General features: G+C 38.3%; 1 protein-coding gene across 10 annotated transcripts in view; it reads right to left on the bottom strand.

The window, feature by feature from the left end:
- Positions 1-1385: 1385 nt before the first annotated feature.
- PTPN13 (protein tyrosine phosphatase non-receptor type 13) overlaps positions 1386-18961 on the bottom strand; it is a 204827-nt gene continuing 187251 nt past the window's right edge. For all 10 annotated transcript variants that reach the window (XM_013058070.2, XM_013058071.2, XM_004756135.3 and 7 more), the window contains 7 exons: positions 16112-16218; positions 14066-14214; positions 12062-12152; positions 8940-9277; positions 6958-7173; positions 4481-4543; positions 1386-2092 (listed from right to left, as the gene is read on the bottom strand). In XM_013058070.2, the coding sequence (XP_012913524.1) occupies positions 1997-2092; positions 4481-4543; positions 6958-7173; positions 8940-9277; positions 12062-12152; positions 14066-14214; positions 16112-16218 (1060 nt within the window). In that variant the 3' untranslated portion in view covers positions 1386-1996. The remainder of the gene's footprint in view (positions 2093-4480; positions 4544-6957; positions 7174-8939; positions 9278-12061; positions 12153-14065; positions 14215-16111; positions 16219-18961) is intronic.

Below are 18961 nucleotides of genomic sequence, written 5' to 3' on the forward strand. Positions count from 1 at the left end.
TAGGGGTCGTAAACTGAAACCACATTTTCTTGCCATAGTTTCCATTTCCTAGCTACATTCTTTCCAGAAAAAGGATCCTTCTTCAGCTTTCCCCTCTCCCCTCTCTGTTGTTGACTGCAGATGATAGCTAATCACCTCCAGCTGTACTGGCTCCCAGAGCCCTGCTGGCCTGGTTTCCTGTGCTTATGACAGGAAAACAAGGACTCAGGATTCCATTGGGCTCAGAACATTAGTTTCCAAATATCTTTTAAAGCAGCAGAGCCCTTTTTTCAAATGAAATGTTCAGCTACAATGCAATCTATGAAAGCTGTTCTGACTGAAGTAGGAACGGTGGTGGTGATTCTCTTGCCAGATTTGGAGCTACTTTGGACCAGGTGGGGAGTCAAACGTATGATGGTGGGGTTCTGTGCATTTACTGCTGTCCTCTCCCTCAAACAGCCTCTGATACTCAGGGTTGGAGTCCTACAAATCGTTGCACTTGGGTAAGATCAGAAATTCAAGTTTACGAGTTCTAATGCGTTAGTCCCATGAGGACCAATCAAGCAGTCTCCCGGGTTTCGCAGGAGCATCACTTGTGGCTGAGTGGAAAAGTGCTGGCAGAATTAGGACTGAGGGAAAGGCGGTCAGTGCTGGGAATCAGAAGCAGCTCTTTGAGGCAGATCGCTTTCCCTTAAGGCAGAACCAATTATAACCTCCCAGGAAATGTGATATTGTTTTCTTTTGATTACCCCTTGTCAGCTTAGATATTCTGAGTTTTACTTCAATTAGAACTTGAAAGTATTCTGATTTATGCATCAGGCACAGTAAGCTGGAAGGCAGGGAGGCAGAAGGCAGGGAGACTGAATGTCTTCGCTACTATTGGTCAGTACAGGACCCACACGTCACACCCTGAAGATTTACCAGGGTTTCCAACAACACTCTTGGTCCCTGTGGCTGCCATGACTGGGACCAAGTGGGGAGATGGGAAATTGGGATTCAAAAGTTCTTGCTTCCCTTGAGGCCTGTGTGTTAAGAAGTAACACACTGAAGGGAGATGGTGGGGGGATGGGGTAGCTGGGTGATGGGCATTACGGAGGGCACTTGATGGAATGAGCACTGGGTATCAGATGCAACTGATGAATCACTAAGTTCTACGCCTGGAACTAATAATACAGTATATATTAACCAAATTGAATTTAAATTAACACACACACACACACACACACACACACACTGAAGGAACATCTGGGTGGTTCAGTCGGTTAAGCGTCTGACTCTTGAGTCTCAGCTCAGGTCTTGATCTCAGTTTGTGAGTTCAAGCCTGGAGTTGGGCTCCACACTGAGGGCAGAGCCTACTTAAAAAAAGAAAAAAAGAAGAAGAACACATTGCTGAAAATGTTTGCATATGCTTTGGCTTGTTCATATTTTTAAGATGTATTTTTATTTACAAAGTGAGATGATGGATAACAAATATAATGCAGTTACAAATGTATCCGATAACTCCATTTTCATGAAAAAGTATATAAATATATTACAGGAAATTCTATATAGTAAACATTAGAAACTGATACAGTAAACCTTTGCTACCTTTTTTCTATGCCAATATTACTGTCACTTAAAGCTTAAATACTGGTTTCAAGTATCCCCTATAAAATAACTCTATTAAAATGCTGGGAAGGAATTTTGCTATAAACAAGATTGGTGGATTACAAATAGACTCGGCGTGTCCTTGCAACCTCAGCTATAATCAAAAGCTGCCTTGATCACCCCTAAGATCTGCACTGTTCGGTTAGTGTCAAAAATTTTTAAATTATCACAGGCTAAAAAGTAGCTGTAAAAATACAGCATTTCATTATTATTTATTGTTGTGAAGAATGCCCCTCTAAGGTAGAGGAGAATAAGCATAATGATATTGTATGGACTTGCTGCCCTGTGATCTTTATTTTAAGCAGATAACAGGAACACCTGTTGGAGGTTGGGAGCGAGATGAAGCATCCAGAAGGCTGTTCTTTTCATGTTATTTCAGAAGCTGTGGCTGTTCTTTTTGCTCTTCTTCAGCTTGAAGACGTGTCAGCACATAAAGGATGACTTGATAGCAGAAAATATATTGATCCTATGGCAAGAGAAAAAAAGAAACAGAGAAGACTCTAGATGTATAATATGAAATTTTATATATATATATATATGAGTAATTTTGAACATATGGAAAAATTTTGTGATGATGTTTAATATAAGAAGCAGGATATAGAATTGTGCAGTGTCATCCAAATGATAAGAAACTGAACCAGACTGATAAAATGAGGAGGGGCAAAGCCTTGGAGGTGAGTGAGTAGGCAGGTGGAAATACCCCAGAGTCCTAACTGAAATTGTCTGTGGTAGGACACATTTATTTCTGTGCTTTGGTAATATTTATAATTTGCTCTTATAATGGAAAAATAAAGTCCCTACAAAATTTCCTCTAGATTTATTGAACTCATCTTGATGTTCTGAAATGTCAAAAAATTAATACCCAAGAAGCTACACCAAATCATGCTCTTTAAATATTTGGAATGAAAGAATATGAAAATCAAAGTTTTGGGGAAATCAACTCTTTTTTGGTGAAATTACTCTCTGTTAAGTTGACGGTGCAGGGATCTGAGTTTTTTTTAATATGCTTTGGAAGGAATTAATGAGTCCGAGGGTGGACAGAAAAAATTCACAATATACTAAATGGAAAACAAAACACTAACGACAGTTGAATCTCATTTAAAATGGTTGGGTGTATGTGAGCATTCATGCCTGTTACACGTGCTCGGTCTAAAAGAATGTAAGAATGTTTAAAACATGCGCAGTTCTGAGAAATAGGAATATAGGTAACCCTTTTATTTCCTCGGTGCTCCTCTGTACTTTAACTACTTTTCCTACGTTTGCACACGATCTTCCCTGACTTTCTCTCAGGCCACCAACAATCCATTAGCAAACCCACTTCACACCATGGCCTCTTCTCCCTATATCCACATACTCCAGGCTGGGCCCACTGCTTGCCGCCAAACCGACCTCCCTGCTTCTAACCCTGCGTCCTCCCCCCACGTCGGTTTCATTCTAACACAGTGGCCAGAGAGGACCTTTACAATGGAAGTCGGGTCATGTCAGTCCACACTGATAATGCTGCGCTGTCTCCATTTCCCTCAGAGGAGAGCCCAGGCCTGGCCCTGTCACTCCCCTTTTCACCTCAGCCACCCGAACCATGGCCATTCTCAAGCACACCAGGCCTGCTCCTGCCTCAGAGCAGATGGCTTTGTCTGCCTGAAATACTGTTACTCTTGGATAGCCTCATGTGCCCACTGTACCTCCTTCAAGCCTTTGCTTCAGTGTTACTTCCTCGAGGCTGCTACTCTATTTAAAATACCTTCCCCAGTCTGCCATGGCTCAACCTCTTTGCCTCGCTCTATTTTTTTTTTTCTTTTATCTTCTAAAGCACTTCTCACTTTCAAAGATCCTATATAACTTACTTAGTTAATGTGTTTAATATCTGCCTTCCTCATCACCACCTCATGAGGGGGTCTTTGTTCCAAACACGGATGTGCTCCAAGCACCTACAAAAGTGCCTGGTCCACCGCAGGCCCTCAGTGAATAAGTACTTGTTGAATGAGTCAGTTTCCTGGGTCTAAGGAACTGCTTATACAGATCAGTATGCTTTCTTAACCTAAAAAAGTGTGCAACTCAGCCTAATATTTAGGAGGTTTAACTTGAATTAAAAAGATATCTGAAGGCTAATGAAGCAAATTTTAATTCTAAAGATGGTAAACTTCTATATTCTTTAACAGGTAGAGAAATGTGAATTTATGAGATATGAAAATAGCTGCCATATCCCTCCTCACACTACAAACAGTAAGGATAGTTGAACCACTGAGAGCAGACAGATACTCTACAAAATGTAGTTCCTGTGAAAGACATGTCTGTAGGTCAGCCTGTGATATAACCCATGGTTTGATTTCAGGTAAGAGAAATGTTATCAAAATACAGGATACACAAACCTACCCATTCACTCTGCCCCAAGAGTGTCTTCTCTAAGCTAAGCAACTCTATCCTGCCTTCTGGACTTCTTGTCAATGCTGCCGAAACCATTCCCTCTCAGGGAATTTCTGTGGCAAGAATGTTACCTTCTTTAAAGTTGGAAATGGGGAAAGAATGCCACTAAATTATATGCTATTTTATACCAACCCAAACTACCCCCTCCCAACATGCTGCCCCACTCTCTACATATTGTTAAGTGCAAATACTGCATTTTCTCATTTCCCGCATTTAAATTAAAGGCAACATTTAATGAGGTATCTCTGAAGTATTTTAATTTTTTTCAGAATTAGTCCTCCTGCTTAAAAAAAAAAAAAAAAGTCCCTTATTACCATAAATCTATGGTTTTATGTTATAATGTGGGGACCATTTAAGAAGAGAATCAGAATTTTGAAAACTACAGAATCTTCACGAAAATCCTCATTAGAAGACACCAGCCAAGACTCACCTCTGTCTGAACCATTCCATGTCTTTGCAGCCTCATGCAGCGCACTAAGTCAGAGATGTCAAACTGCCAAAGAAAACAGGGTCTGTGTGTTAGATAAAAAGGGTTACTGAATTTGAACCCCAAAGATTCCATACCTCCTCCTCCTCCTCCTTTTAGCAGTGTTGGGAAACTGCTCTGGACAAAAGTCAGTGAACTGACTCTGCCAACATTTGATAATTTTATTTATGATCTTTATTAAGAATTAGGGGAGGTTATTCTACTTGAAAATCCCCAACAAAAAAAATCCCCAAAAGAAATTCTCTCCCCTCTGGAATTTGACTAATTTCTCTCTCTCTTTTTTAAAATTTTTAAAAAGATTTTATTTATTTGTCAGAGAGAGAAAGATAGAGACCACACAGGCAGGGGGAGCAGCAGGCAGAGGGAGAGGTAGGCTCCCCACTGAGCAAGGAGCCTGATGTGGGACTTGATCCCAGGCCCCTGTCATCATGACCTGAGTCAAAGGCAGATGCTTAACCTGACTAAGGTTAGCCTGACTGAGCCACCCAGGCATCCCAGGAATTTGACTATTTTCTAATATCAACATAAAAAAAAAAAAAAAAGTAAACTATTTTTCTTACAGTTTGCTTTTCAGATTAAAATTCCTGATCTTTTTATTCTCACTGATACTGGCACTTTGAAACAAGGGAGAAATAGACGTTGTTTCGTTCTACTTAAATTATTGGTAGACACAATAGTGTGTATAGAGCAAGACAAATGCTTTTAGTGAAAATTCTTTAAGAGACCGTAATTTTATGGTAAGATATTCTAACATTTTAAGTAAGGTTTATACTAATTTAGATTTTAAATAAGATTATAATCATTAATTTTGTTTACTTAATAATATTTTTTAAAGTGGGAATAATTTAGAGATTAGCATCAGTTTGTAGAACAAAGTATACATACATTTCCCACTCATAGGTAAACAATAACAAAAATATGTCTTTTTATTTCATAAATATACTTTCTTTTATGCTTCTCTCTCTACATCTATTTCCAAAGATTTTTATTTATTCACTTGAGAGAGACTGAGCGCAAGAGCACACAAGTAAGGGGAAGGGCAGAGGGACAAGCAGGCTCGCTGCTGAGCAAGGAGCATACATCAGGGCCAGATACTAAGACCATGAGATCATGACCTGAGCCATAGTCAGACACTTAACTGACTGAACCACCCCATTTTTTTTTTTTTTTTATTAAAGATTTTATTTATTTATCAGAGAGAGTGTGGGAGAGAGCAAGCACAGGCAGACAGAATGGCAGGCAGAGGCAGAGGGAGAAGCAGGCTCCCTGCCGAGCAAGGAGCCCGATATGGGACTCGATCCCAGGACGCCGGGATCATGACCTGAGCCGAAGGCAGCTGCTTAACCAACTGAGCCACTCAGGCGTCCCTGAACCACCCCATTTTTAAAGTAAGCTCTACACCCAATGTTAGGCTTGCACTCTGCACCCCAGGCGAGGCTTGCACTCAGGACACCAAGGTCAAGAGCTGCATGTTCTACAGACTGAACTATCCAGGCACCCCAGTGTTTGAGTATTTCTCTCCCTAAGTGTGACAGTGAAACTGACTTTACTGTATAGAAACCTACAGACTATAAAGAGTAAATCTGATACTGCTAAGAAATTTTAAGCACATGGTTAATACCAGTAGAACAAATATAAAATTGAAATATTACTTCTTCTTGATTATGGTCTGAGTAGTTTTGAACATTAACTAAAATAAAAAATTTTTTTTAAAAGATTTAATTTGGGGTGCTTGGGTGGCTCAGATGGTTGAGTGTCTTTTTGACTCAGGTCGTGATCCCAGGGTCCTGGGATTGAGCCCTCAGTTGGGCTCCCTGCTCGGTGGGGAGTCTGCTTCTCCTTCTCCCTATGCCTGCTGCTCCCCTTGCTTGTGCTCTCTTTCTTTCTGTCAGATAAATAAATAAAATCTTAAAAAAAAAAAGAGTAGATTGTCTTTTAAAAAAAGATTTAATGTATTTATTTGAGAGAGAGAGAGAGAGAGAGAAATCATGTGCATGAGTTGGGGGAAGGGGCAGAGGGAGAGGGAGAAGCAGACTCCTCACTGAACTAGGAGCCCTATGTAGGGCTCAGTCCCAGGACCCCAAGATCATGACCTGAGCCAAAGGCAGACATTGAACCAACTGAGCCATCCAGGTACCCCTAAAATACAATTTGATATAGTAAGGAAATTAAGGCATTCATAAAAGCTACTAAATAGGGGTGTCTGGCTGCCTCAGTTGGAACATATGACTCTTGATCTTGGGGTTGTGAGATTGAGCCCCACATCAGGTATAGAGATTACTTACAAAAAATCTTAAGATTTTACTTAAGTAACCCCCCAAAACCCCAGCTAAATAAAAAAATTCCAAGATCATAACACAGTATTAGATTCCACTGTTAATTCTGGTTGACTGCTAGTTCAGCCTGTATGTTGTACTCACTTCCAGATCTTGACTGATTAATCCTAAAACCACATCTATGCATATCAGGGTCCCTGAACGTCCGATGCCAGCGCTGCAGTGTGTGATGATTGGTCCGGATCTATGAATGTGTCTCATGTAAGAGATAAAAGTGAGCAAGTCGTCTGGCTGAGAAGGTGTATCGTGGTCTGGCCAGGCAGTGAAATTCAGATGAGAAATATGTCGTATCTCTCCTGTCTGAAATTGTACAATACAAGAAATGGATAAATACTGTATCATTCACACATGTTTTAGTTCTTCATAATATACAGTCCTTTCAAACTTTGGCTTGCCCATTGGATCAAATCAAAGGACAGATGCAAGAGACAAGAAGACTCGGTTCCACGACACAGGGAGGGTCTTTATCAAGGAGATTGCTAAATCCACATTTTAAACACTGGTAACAATTTCTTTTGAAACCCTAAAAGCAGATTACATTGATATGAATAACAACCTTTCTAAATGACTCCACCTCAAAGGTACTCTAGATAAAAGCCACCGTCAGTGCAACAGCTTACAAGCCCTTGACCCAGCTCCTTCTCAGACCTGACCTGTTCCTGGTAGTTGCTTTGCTCCACCACAGGGACCTCTTTGTGGTTCTTTGAAAACACGAGGTACAGTTCAAGTCGGGGCCTTTGCACTTGCTGTTTCTGACTGAAATCCCTACCTGCCCCCTTATCCCTTGGCTCAATCAACTCCTTTAGAGTTTTTTCCACAGCATCATCAACACTAGTGTTTCCTCATTAAAAAATGAACTCCATGAGGTCAGGGATTTCTTTTTGTCTGTATGGCTAACTGCTGAATCCCTAGATTCCATAACAGGGCCCAGGCTGTACAAACCTTCTATTAATTAAACAAATCATTTAAGGAATGACTACATTAGCATAAGTAATAGGTAGGCTGGTGTGAATGAATAAGAAGGTATAATCTTTAATTATTTATAAAATCACATCAAAAAACCATGAAGGAAATCATTAGGCTATGTTTACATGTGACCAATAGAATCAAGTCCAAGTCCAAAAGGAAACCCATTAGGGTTGAGCATCAAACAACATGGGTTTGAATTGTACAAGTCCATTTACATGCGTTTTTTTTTTTCATAGTACAGTACTGTAAATATTTTCTCTTCCTTATGATTTCCTTGACATTTTTTTTCTCTAGCTTAGTTTGTTGTAAGACTCAGTCTATAATACATATAGTATATAAAATATGTGTTAAAGGACTATTTATATTACCAGTAAGACTTTAGGTCAACAGTAGGCTGTTAGTAGTTAAGTTTATGGAGAGTCCAAAGTTATATGTGGATTTTGGACTCCATGGGAGTCAGTACCCCTAACTCCCGTTTCGTTCAAGGGTCAGCCATACTTATACTTAAGCTAGTACTACTGGGAGGAGGATGAAATTGAGGGAGTGCGGAGGTGAGGAAAAGTAGCGGTTTTACTTAAGGTATAACCACTTATCTAATTCAAGCTGAATTGATTCAATGGTAAAGTGGCCATAGAAGGAATTACCCAAATGACAAACATTTATGTTACAATTGTCCATGCATTACCAAATATGTTGTGCTTATGGGGGAATATTTGCTACTCAGAGATTTTTAATTGATTGTTTTATTCATTCTTCTTAGAGGTTTCACCTTAAAGAACAAAAACAAAAACACATTTCTAGCACATAGCTTCTGAGCCATTCTGTTCTATCACTAAGCAAAGGATGATGGATGGTCACCTTAAAGGCGTGTATTCTCATTTCATCCTAATACAGTATGCATTGAAGGAAACTGGCAGTAAGAAGGTCACATTTAAGTGTCTGTTAGATAAAAAATAATGGGTGACATTAGTTCCACTGAAATGAGAAGCCCCAAGTTGCTGGCTTTCATTTAGAAATACACTGATGTGGAAAGTGTCCAGGCCTGCATTCCAACTAGGAGATAAGCCTTAGGAGACGGAAAGATTTAACTCACTTACCTGAATCTCTTCTAGGGCCATTGCTCGTACTACAAAGCCCTTCAGCTGCTGCATTCTCACGAGAGCCAGCCGAAGCCTGTCATTGACCATTGTTGTTTGGCCTAGGATGTTAGGCCAGTAGCGCTGGCATTTTATTTTTTCCCCTTCTACTTCTTGGGTCATCATGGCTATCACTGTGGATTTTTGTTCCCAAATCATCTGCCAGAAATCTCCAACAGTTGTAGGGAGAGGTCCTTGGCAGGCAATGTAAACGAACTCTTCTTTTCCCACGGGTATCTTAATGAAGCTGGCGTTGATATAGCCGCCTTCATCTCCAAGAGGAACTCTTGTGGCATCATCTGTGAATTTCCCACCACAAAACAGAGCCATCTATATCATGCATTTTTAAACAAGAACCTCATAAACAGCATGAGTCAAAAATTACGAGAAATTCCTCAGAACCATAAATGAAATCATACTTTTTAATGAGGCATATTTTCAAATTACAATCGAATCATTTTATATTTACTGATTTTGCTCTTGTTACAAGTATATCTAAGATGTCAACTCAGTGAGTTTCTGACAATTTGATATTATTTATACAGATTTGGTTAATTAAAATTAATAAATCAATTAATACATTTAGAACTTCTTAATAAGTTCCTAGAGAAACAAATGTACTTTGCTACTTCTTATCCATCCTAATTTTTTTTTTAAAGATTTTTTTAAAGATTTATTTGACAGAAATCACAAGTAGACAGAGAGGCAGGCAGAGAGAGGGGGGGAAGCAGGCTCCCTGCTGAGCAGAGAGCCCCATCGGGGCTCAATCCCAGGACCCTGAGATCATGACTTGAGCTGAAGACAGAGGTTTAACACACTGAGCCACCCAGGCACCCCTTATCCATCCTTATTTTTAATGATGATAATGATGAATTTAATGAACGACAATGCCAGAAGATTATTTCATAAAATAAAAATTAGTATTATAATCAAATGATCAAAGTACATCTTACAAATATAACTGGCATAATTACCTCTTGCTAATTTAATTAAATTATATACTTTTAAATCAGCAGCCAAAACATTAACCCAATAAGTAAAAAGGTAACTCACTTTATTCTCCAGGCATACAGGCCCCTGTCTTTGTCTGGTTGTAATTTCGTAGTTAAAATAAAAAAATTTTCAAACCAGTGAAAACTATATGTAAGCCACCTTGTCCAAGAGAATTAATCAGTATGTACTGTATGTACATCAAAAGTCATTTCTATTTAAAATATTTATAAATTTAACTGGTAATTTCTATGATTATCAAATTATGACTTCAGTAGTGTTTCAAAATCAATTGCCCTTCAATTACTTGACTTCTACCTCTTAGTCCATGGAAAAAAAATCCACTCAGTAGTTTTGGATTTATGGCTTAGCTCATTTGACTTTGAGAGGCTAGTCTGGCCATTGTGGGTGGGGTGGTGGTGAAATAATTCCTACCTACTTTATGCTGAACCATTATTGATTTCATTTTAAAATGCTAAGATTCAGTTCTCACAGGAAGTTTTCCAAAATAAATTTTGTGTCTTGCAACTTGGTTGAAAAAATTCAATTGTATTGTTATTTATTACATGATTTGACACTATTCTATTTTAGATTTTTGAATTTATGACTTCCTGGTAAAGATAGGATTGTTGTATCATACACAGTGGAACCCAGTGTGCTGATATATATAAATGTGGCTGATGATTACTGTAAGAAGTTGCTTAAAAAAAAAGTTGCTAGACATTAATATTTTGGCTATATCTCTATATATTAAAAAAAATTACTTGTTGATTGGTGAAATCAGTAAAATGTGGTAAAAAAAAAATTCGCTTTTTCCTCCTAGTATCTGAACAATTCAAACTCTAATGTAACTTGGTAGTATCATTGTTGGTACCACTGCAGCCACATGCATGTATAATGTATCATAGAAATTTCTCTGAAGTTAGAATGAGTGGAATAAATAGATGTTGGTGTGATACATGAACTAAGAAACTGCTCAAGCTGAAGTGAATTCATGAATGACAACTTTTAAAAAAAATTTTAAATTTATTTTTTTTAAAGAAGGCTCCACACCCAATGTAGGGCTTGAACTTAGGACCCTGAGATCAAGAGTCATGTAGTCTAGCAACCAAGCCAACTAGGCACCCCTTCCTGTAGAAGCTGATTCATATTTAAAAAAAAAAAATATTTTGTTTATTTATTTGTGAGAGAGACAGAAAGGGAGCACAAGCAGGGGGAGCAGCAGGCAGAGGGAGAAGCAGACTCCCCACTGAGCCAGGAGCCTGATGTGAAACTCGATTCCAGGACCCCAGGATCATGACCTGAGCAGAAAGCAGATGCTTAACTGACTGAGCCACCCAGGTGCCCCAATTCATATTTAAAAAAAAAAAAAAAAAAAAAAAAAGATTTTATTTATTTATTTGACAGAGAGAGAGATCGAGAGATCACAAGTAGGCAGAGAGGCAGGCAGAGAAAGAGGGGGAAGCAGGCTCCCTGCTTCCTGAGATCACGACCTGAGCCTGAGCTGAAAGCAGAGGCTTAACCTACTGAGCCACCCAGATGCCCCCCAATTCACAGTTTTAAGAAGACGTTAAAATTACTGATTGGGGGTGCCTGGGTGTCTTAGTCAGTTAAGAATTGGATTCTTGATTTTGGTTCAGGTCATGATCTCAGAGTCATGAGGTAGAGCTCAGGCTCTGTCTGCACTTAGCAGGGAGTCTGCTTGAGATTCTCTCCCTCTCCCTCTCCTTCGGTCCCTTCCCTATCTTCACACATGTGCATGCTCTTTCTCTTTCAAATAGATAAATAAATATTTAAAAATAATAAAACTACTGATTTGGCATCACATTAATTTCTAATACTATGCTGCAAAATCCATGAAAGTCTGAATAAGTAGTTTGGATTCTTCTGATTGATTTTTCAGAATATATAGTTTAAGAAGGTACTTACATTGTATATCTAAATGTATTTGTTACTGATATAAATACCTAATATGTGTTTGTGTGTGTGTGTGTGCACACTTGTGTTAGAGATAGGGTAAACTGGCACAAAAGTTTTAAATCAGTTCAAATTATATTAGACACATATTTGATTTGAAGCCAAATTAAACTTACAGGGAAGTATATTTTTATATCGATTCTTTTTTCTGTTTTCCTTAGTTTGTCCAATCAGACACTGATCCAAAGGTTTTAATTCCTGGAGATTCTGCAAGAAAAAATGGAAATAAAGCTAAATTTGTTGAGATAAGCAGTAATTCAGTAACAATTGCAAAAGCTTTAAATATGCAGGGTGTAAAATTGGCTACTGATCAGGGCAGACTTTGAATGTTAAGAAATAGGTATGTTCTGTTAAGATAAGTGAGTCTAAAATCCCAAAACTAATCTGATATACCAGTTGTTGAAATATATTGTTGTAAATATCTTTAACATGTAGTCAACTAAATTTGTGAGGCTGCAATTTGTACCTTAATTTTATTTTATTTTTATTTTTATTTTTTTAAAGATTTTATTTATTTATTTGACAGACAGAGATCACAAGTAGACAGAGAGGCAGGCAGAGAGAGAGAGAGAGAGAGAGGGAAGCAGGCTCCCTGCTGAGCAGAGAGCCCGATGCGGGGCTCGATCCCAGGACCCTGAGATCATGACCCCAGCCGAAGGCAGCGGCTTAACCCACTGAGCCACCCAGGCGCCCCTGTACCTTAATTTTAAATTAAAGTTTACAGAGATCTATAATTATATTTTAGGAAAAAAAAATATAAAAGCAACTTTGGCTTAAAGTAATGGGCTGGAGCAGAATTTCTTGACAATATTGTCTATGGGATCATAGAATATCCCATGTGGTAGAGTTGTGGTTAGATAGTCCTAGGTTTTTATTTTTATTTTTTATTTTTTTTAATTTAAAAGAAAAAGATTTTATTTACTTATTTGATAGAGAGAGAGATCACAAGTAGGCAGAGAGGCAGGCAGAGAGAGGGAAGCAGGCTCCCCACTGAGCAGAGAGCCTGATGCAGGGCTCGATCCCAGGACTCTGGGATCATGACCTAAGTTGAAGGCAAGAGGCTTTAACCCACTGCGCCACCCAGGCGCCCCGATAGTCCTAGGTTTTTAAAGCCAACTTTCACTTTTCATTCACTCATTAATCCACCCATTTATCTCTTCATCCATCCATCCACGCAAATATATATTGAAAATGCCTACTAGATGCAGGACACTGTAATAAGTGCTAGGAATACAGTAGTGAGAAAGGAGATAGGATTCTGGTTCTCCTTGAGCTTACAGACTATTGGGAGAAAGAATCAGTAAAGAAGTAAACAAATGCTGTGATAAATGCTTTGAAGAAATTAACAAGTCGTAGGTTAGAAAAAAAATAAAGATCTACTTTATAGAGTGTTGTGATGGCAGGTCTTTGGAATGGTGACATTTAAACTTAAGCCTTAAAGAAAAAATTGCTGTAAAATGGAGAGGAAGTACTGTGAACTTGTTTTGAAATATATTAATGCGATATACATTATTTTGAATATTAAATACAAAGCATCTATCACATTCCAGAAGCTCTCAAAAGAAGTTAGCTCCTTTCACTTTAGTGGTTATGAAAAGCTCAGGAAGTGGGTAAAGTAAGCATATAGTTTGAGGGAGATGAACAAGGTAAACCTCAAAACCACAGTCGTGCTACATTCCTCTTTGGCCTGGTGGTAAATATGGACATTGCAAGCAAGACCACATGAGGAAGGGCTCTGAACCACTGCACTGAACATATTTCTGGAGCTATATTAAATTAGAAACTATTATTAATAAACCAAATCAACAGTATTCTAATTATAAAGTTTAGTAAATAGTTGGAATTGACCCTTGACACCTGACTTAAAAAAATGTCTATCTCTACTCTGAGGCAGGGAAGTTAATCTTTGGAGAGATTTATTAAGCTCCAAAGTGGTTAAAGAGATCTCTTTAAAACAATACAACTAGGATCCTAATTGTGAGAATTAATTTTCTGCTGGATAGAACAAGATGGTGCTCTTAGTTGGAAGTAAATTTGCAAAGTAATGGACATTTAAAAAATTTCTCCTAATTTTGCATAAAACTTTGTTTGGGAAAGAAACATTGGCAGAAGCCACTTACCTCCAGCTCCTTAGAAGGAATTCCTTGATCTAATAAACCTCTCAGTGTTCGAATGACTGATTTCAACTTGGTACCAGTGTATTTACCAGAGGGGAGCACTTTGACGATGGGGAGTGCAGCAAGCTCCTCATTTGTCAGAAAGGGATGATCTAAGAAGACAATAGTTGATTTAAAAAAATTTTATTTATTTATTTATTTATATATAGAGAAAGCACAAGGATGGGGGGTTGGGGCAGTGGGAGAGGGAGAAGCAGACTCCCAGCTGAGCAGGGAGTCCAACGTGGGGCTTTATCCCAGGACCCTGAGATCATGACCCGAATTGAAGACAGATACTTAACTGACAGAGTCATCCCGATGCATCGACAGCAGTTGTTTAAAAACAAAAACCAAAAAACCCCTCAAAGTGACTTAGCTAATAAGGGAACTGATTTGAGCCTATTCTCACCTCATCTGCTTTTACGAAAGCAAGAGTCTTCAGAATTAAAAAGGCAGGAGAACAGGCAGGCAGATACCTACAATTAACACAATAAAATCTTGGCCATATAGCAAGGCCCTAGTACCCAACTTTTAAGGAAACACCTCACTGACTGCTCAGAAATTCTTAAGGCTCTTGGCTCTCATGCACTTAAGAGTTTCAAAATATATCTAGTCCAGGTATTGCTTTGCACTTAAATTAGCTTCCAAGCACATTGGGGAAAAGATGAAGGGAGATGCTTCAGAAATTCCTTATAATGCGACATGCACTAGAAACACGGATGCCTTCTCTCTCTACCCTGGTTTGGTACTCAGTGCCTATCTAATGGGCATTTGAAAGCTTTCTCAATACAAATTAAAACTGGGGGGGGGGTCTCCAGGAGCTTATCAAATGAGTGATATCAATGTCTTGGGAGAAGTGTGTATCTAATTTAGGACCTGCTCTACGGAAACTGCTTATACAAGAAGGCAACTATTATCCTGGAAAAAAGCAGGAGAGAGTTCTTGCTATAGTCTTGTAGCTACAAGTATAGCTTTCTGATGATGCAGCTACTAGGTAGGCAACAATAACACTGGCTCTGTGGGGTACACAGAGTTGTACAAGATACTTCAAGAAGCTGAACATCCAGTGGGGTGAAGGCTAGCTGTAAATACAGAGTACACTTACAAAAAATAACTCTAAACTTTTATAGAACAGAGTATAAAGGCAACAGGAGCCCAAAAGCTGGAGATGAGCATGGGCTACAGGATTTGACAAGAGCACCAACACTGATACCAACAGTTTACCTAAATCGAAAAAATGTTAATTCAACTTTAATTTCCTTTAACAACTAAGACTTAATTAACAACTGTTAATTTCCTTTAACAACTAAGACTTCAGATTACAAACTATGTCTTTCATTGCATTAGTATAACATTGCCTTTATAAAAAAAGAGAAATGATACACTAGATAGAGCCTCATTTCTCTACTGCCTCAGTTATAAAATAAAAGAGGCAGTACTAGGACAGAGCAAATGACTCTTAGTTTTAAAAAATGAGGTTGAGATGCAAGGGTATTAATTTCCTATTTTTGAGTATTCTCAAAATACTTTATTTATTTTTTATATTTATTATTATAAATAAAATGTGTTTCTCGACTATCGTCCAGAATGGCAAAATTGTGTGACTTTGTGTTTCTAATTATTTACATGTTTATTTACTTTAAGCCACTGAGAGTTTTAGCTCACACCTGTGCAAATATCTAGTTATAAAACTGAATGTTGATGTTTGTCTATGTGATTTTACCTTATGTATGGAACCAAATAATATACACATACAGTGAAATAACACATCCATATATTCTGAAAACTAATTTTTGAACGCTTTTTTGGATCTATTTTTTTTTAACTCTTTAAAAATTTTTTAATGAACATATAATGTATTATTAGCCCCAGGGGTACAGGTCTGTGAATCGCCAGGTTTACACACTGCCCAGCACTCACCGAAGCACATACCCTCCCCAATGTCCATAACCCCACCCCCCTCTCCCAGTCTATTATTTTTGATGAGAAAATTGCTCAGAAAATTCTTGCCTTTATCGGAATCTTCATGGTTTGTTGTTTCTATTGGCAATTCATCACTTCCCCATGTTATCTCGTCATCGTCATCAGGCTTCCTTTCTTGTGACTTTTGAATCAAGCTATGACAACAAAACACAGTGGTAATATTTTATTCAGTTTTGTCCCTGAAATAAATTTAAATATTATGTCTTTGATTCCCTTGTTTCCGCTATAATTTCATGATATTTAAAAATAAATCATCTGATTAAAAAAACCCAAGTCCACAATTCCTAAAATTCATTGGTCAGTGGAAATTAAACTCAAGTACAGAATTGTTTAATATAGTCTAAAATTAATCCTCAAACAAAACCTGTCTTGAACCTTAGATTGAAGGAGGTAGAGAGTGGTTGGTTTCCGTCCTTCAGCGTGGATAACCCATTACCATTGTGTGAGAATAGCTCATCTTTTTTTTTTTTTTCTTTTTAAGTAGGCTCAATGCCCAGCGTGGACCCCAACATGGGGCTTGAACTCACTACCCTGAGATCAAGACCTGAGCTGAAATCAAGAGTTGGACACTTAACTGACTGAGCCACCCAGGTAACCCTCTTAATTTATTTATAGAGGTCCCTATGGATGGACATCCATCTTTTGCTACAGTGGGGGGCTAGAAGGACACTTCTGTATCAGGGTACTCACTTAATGTAATAAAGCACAGTACACGTTCTCATTATTTAGGGGTACACAGTAGATGCCATCTCCCCAGTAAGGAGGACGGGTAGGCAAGAGAATCTAGGCAAATGAAATGTTTAGTGATGAGGTGAAAAAGGATAATGTAAAAGGCTGAACACATCTTTCCATTTTCTAATATTCAGGAGGAGCAAGGCAGTACATCTGTCTGATGGCAGTAGGACACACCACTAAAGCAAGACATGTACAATTCTCCCCAGATGTCAATAACAGGGCGGCAATTATGCTGCTTTGATGGCGGATGTTTTCCTCCATCCATGGCACTCCAGGTAATTGTGGGTTACAATTAACATTTAATTTGCAAGCTCTGCATCCATGAGGTTGCTTTTGTCACCAGTAAGTACATTTTATCTGTAAGGATATAGTTTGGAGATCCTTCCATCAGCCATTACCTTCTTTCTTATTCTTTTGATTAGCTGCTTTAGTATTTCATGGGTGCTTGTGTGAGTATATCTTAATTTATTTTGGGTACATTAACTTTTTTTTTTGAAGTATAAATGATTTTGCCATGAAATTTTTGTAGAAATGTCTTTGCACACGTCATAGTAGGAGCAATTCTTGAGAAATCAAATTACTAGACTGAAGGTTAGGTACTAGAGTTCTTTCAATCTATGACATCTATCCCTGCAAGATACACTGTTGTTTACATTAAGAAACAATATTGATGATTGTACATGATTTCAGAGATCGTAAAATTAAAAAGTATCTAAGAATTAGTAACCTGCAGATAAAATTTATGTTAATAGTGTTTCCAACTGCCACCCAAATAAATTACATATACTTATCTAGGCTTCCTTTTTCCTCCCCTTCCCCTGCTTAACAGAGTAGAGCCTGTCTGTATTTTTACAATTATTGGCCACTGGCCCAGATATTTGTTTAATCTTTTAAATGTATGTATATATGTATGTCTGTATGTATTTGTGATTTTATTTATGACAGAGAGAGAGAGAGAGAGAGAACACAGCAGCAGGAATGTGAGGAAGAAGCAGGCCTCCTGCTGAGCAGAGAGCCAATGCAGGGCTCCATCCCAGGACCCTGAGATCTTGACCTGAGCCGAAGGCAGATGCTGAGCCATCCAGGCACCCCTAATCTTTCAAATTTAAACTGTATGCATTTCTACATTAATAATATGTACCCCCCCTTGTTTAATTTTATTTAGTAAAAAATAAAGTACTGTCAATTTGCTTTTCTAGGAAAATGTAAGTAGCTCCCTTTGTTAGGTTATTATCTGATATGGAGCAAAACTCATTTATGTATAATCACTTTGTTGGCCAACTCATTTGTATAACTTTTTTTATTTTTTTAAAGATTTTATTTATTTATTTGACAGAGAGAGATCTCAAGTAGGCATAGAGGCAGGCAGAGAGAGAGCGGGGGAAGCAGGTTCCCTGCTGAGCAGAGAGCCTGATGCAGGGCTTGATCCCAGGACCTTGAGCTCAAGATCTGAGCCGAAGGCAGAGGCTTAACCCACCCCTTGTGTAGCTTTTTTAAAACACTAAACAATGTACTGGTACAAATCCTCTTTTGTATTAGAAACTGTTGTCAAGAAGAGACAAAATATTGGGATTTTAAAATGTTTCTTATCTTATTTGGCTTTATTTAAATCCTTTTAGAAGATAATCACTATCATCATTGTTGGCACATTCCCTTTTAGACCTTTCTTTCAGTTTTCCCATGGTCAAGGATAAACTTATTTTTTGGAGGAATGTTTTACTAAACACACTATCACATGTCATTAGAACCTCCTTGTAGCTGTATTTTAAGAATGATCCTAATATTCAAGCATAGGTCCATAATTTAGTCAAATATTCTCCTTTTATTGAAAAAGAATAAATTAATTTCAAAAGCAACATCTAAATGAAAATCTTCACGGCACTTGTCTTTCTTTCTTTCTTTGATAGACACTGATCACAAGTAGGCAGAGAGGCAGGGAAGCAGACTCCCTGCTGAGCAGAAAGCCCTGATGCGATGCGATGTGGGGCTTGATCCCAGGACCCTGGGATCATGACCTGAGCTGAAGGCAGAGGCTTAACCCACTGAGCCACCAAGATGCCCCCTTCATGGCACTTCTAAAAAGGAATAAAGGGGCACCTGCGTGGCTCAGTGGGTTAAAGCCTCTACCTTCAGCTCAGGTCA

This window comes from Mustela putorius, unplaced genomic scaffold (assembly GCF_011764305.1).
Source record: "Mustela putorius furo isolate JIRA1106 unplaced genomic scaffold, ASM1176430v1.1 tig00000382_pilon_pilon_pilon, whole genome shotgun sequence".
NCBI lineage: Eukaryota > Metazoa > Chordata > Mammalia > Carnivora > Mustelidae > Mustela > Mustela putorius.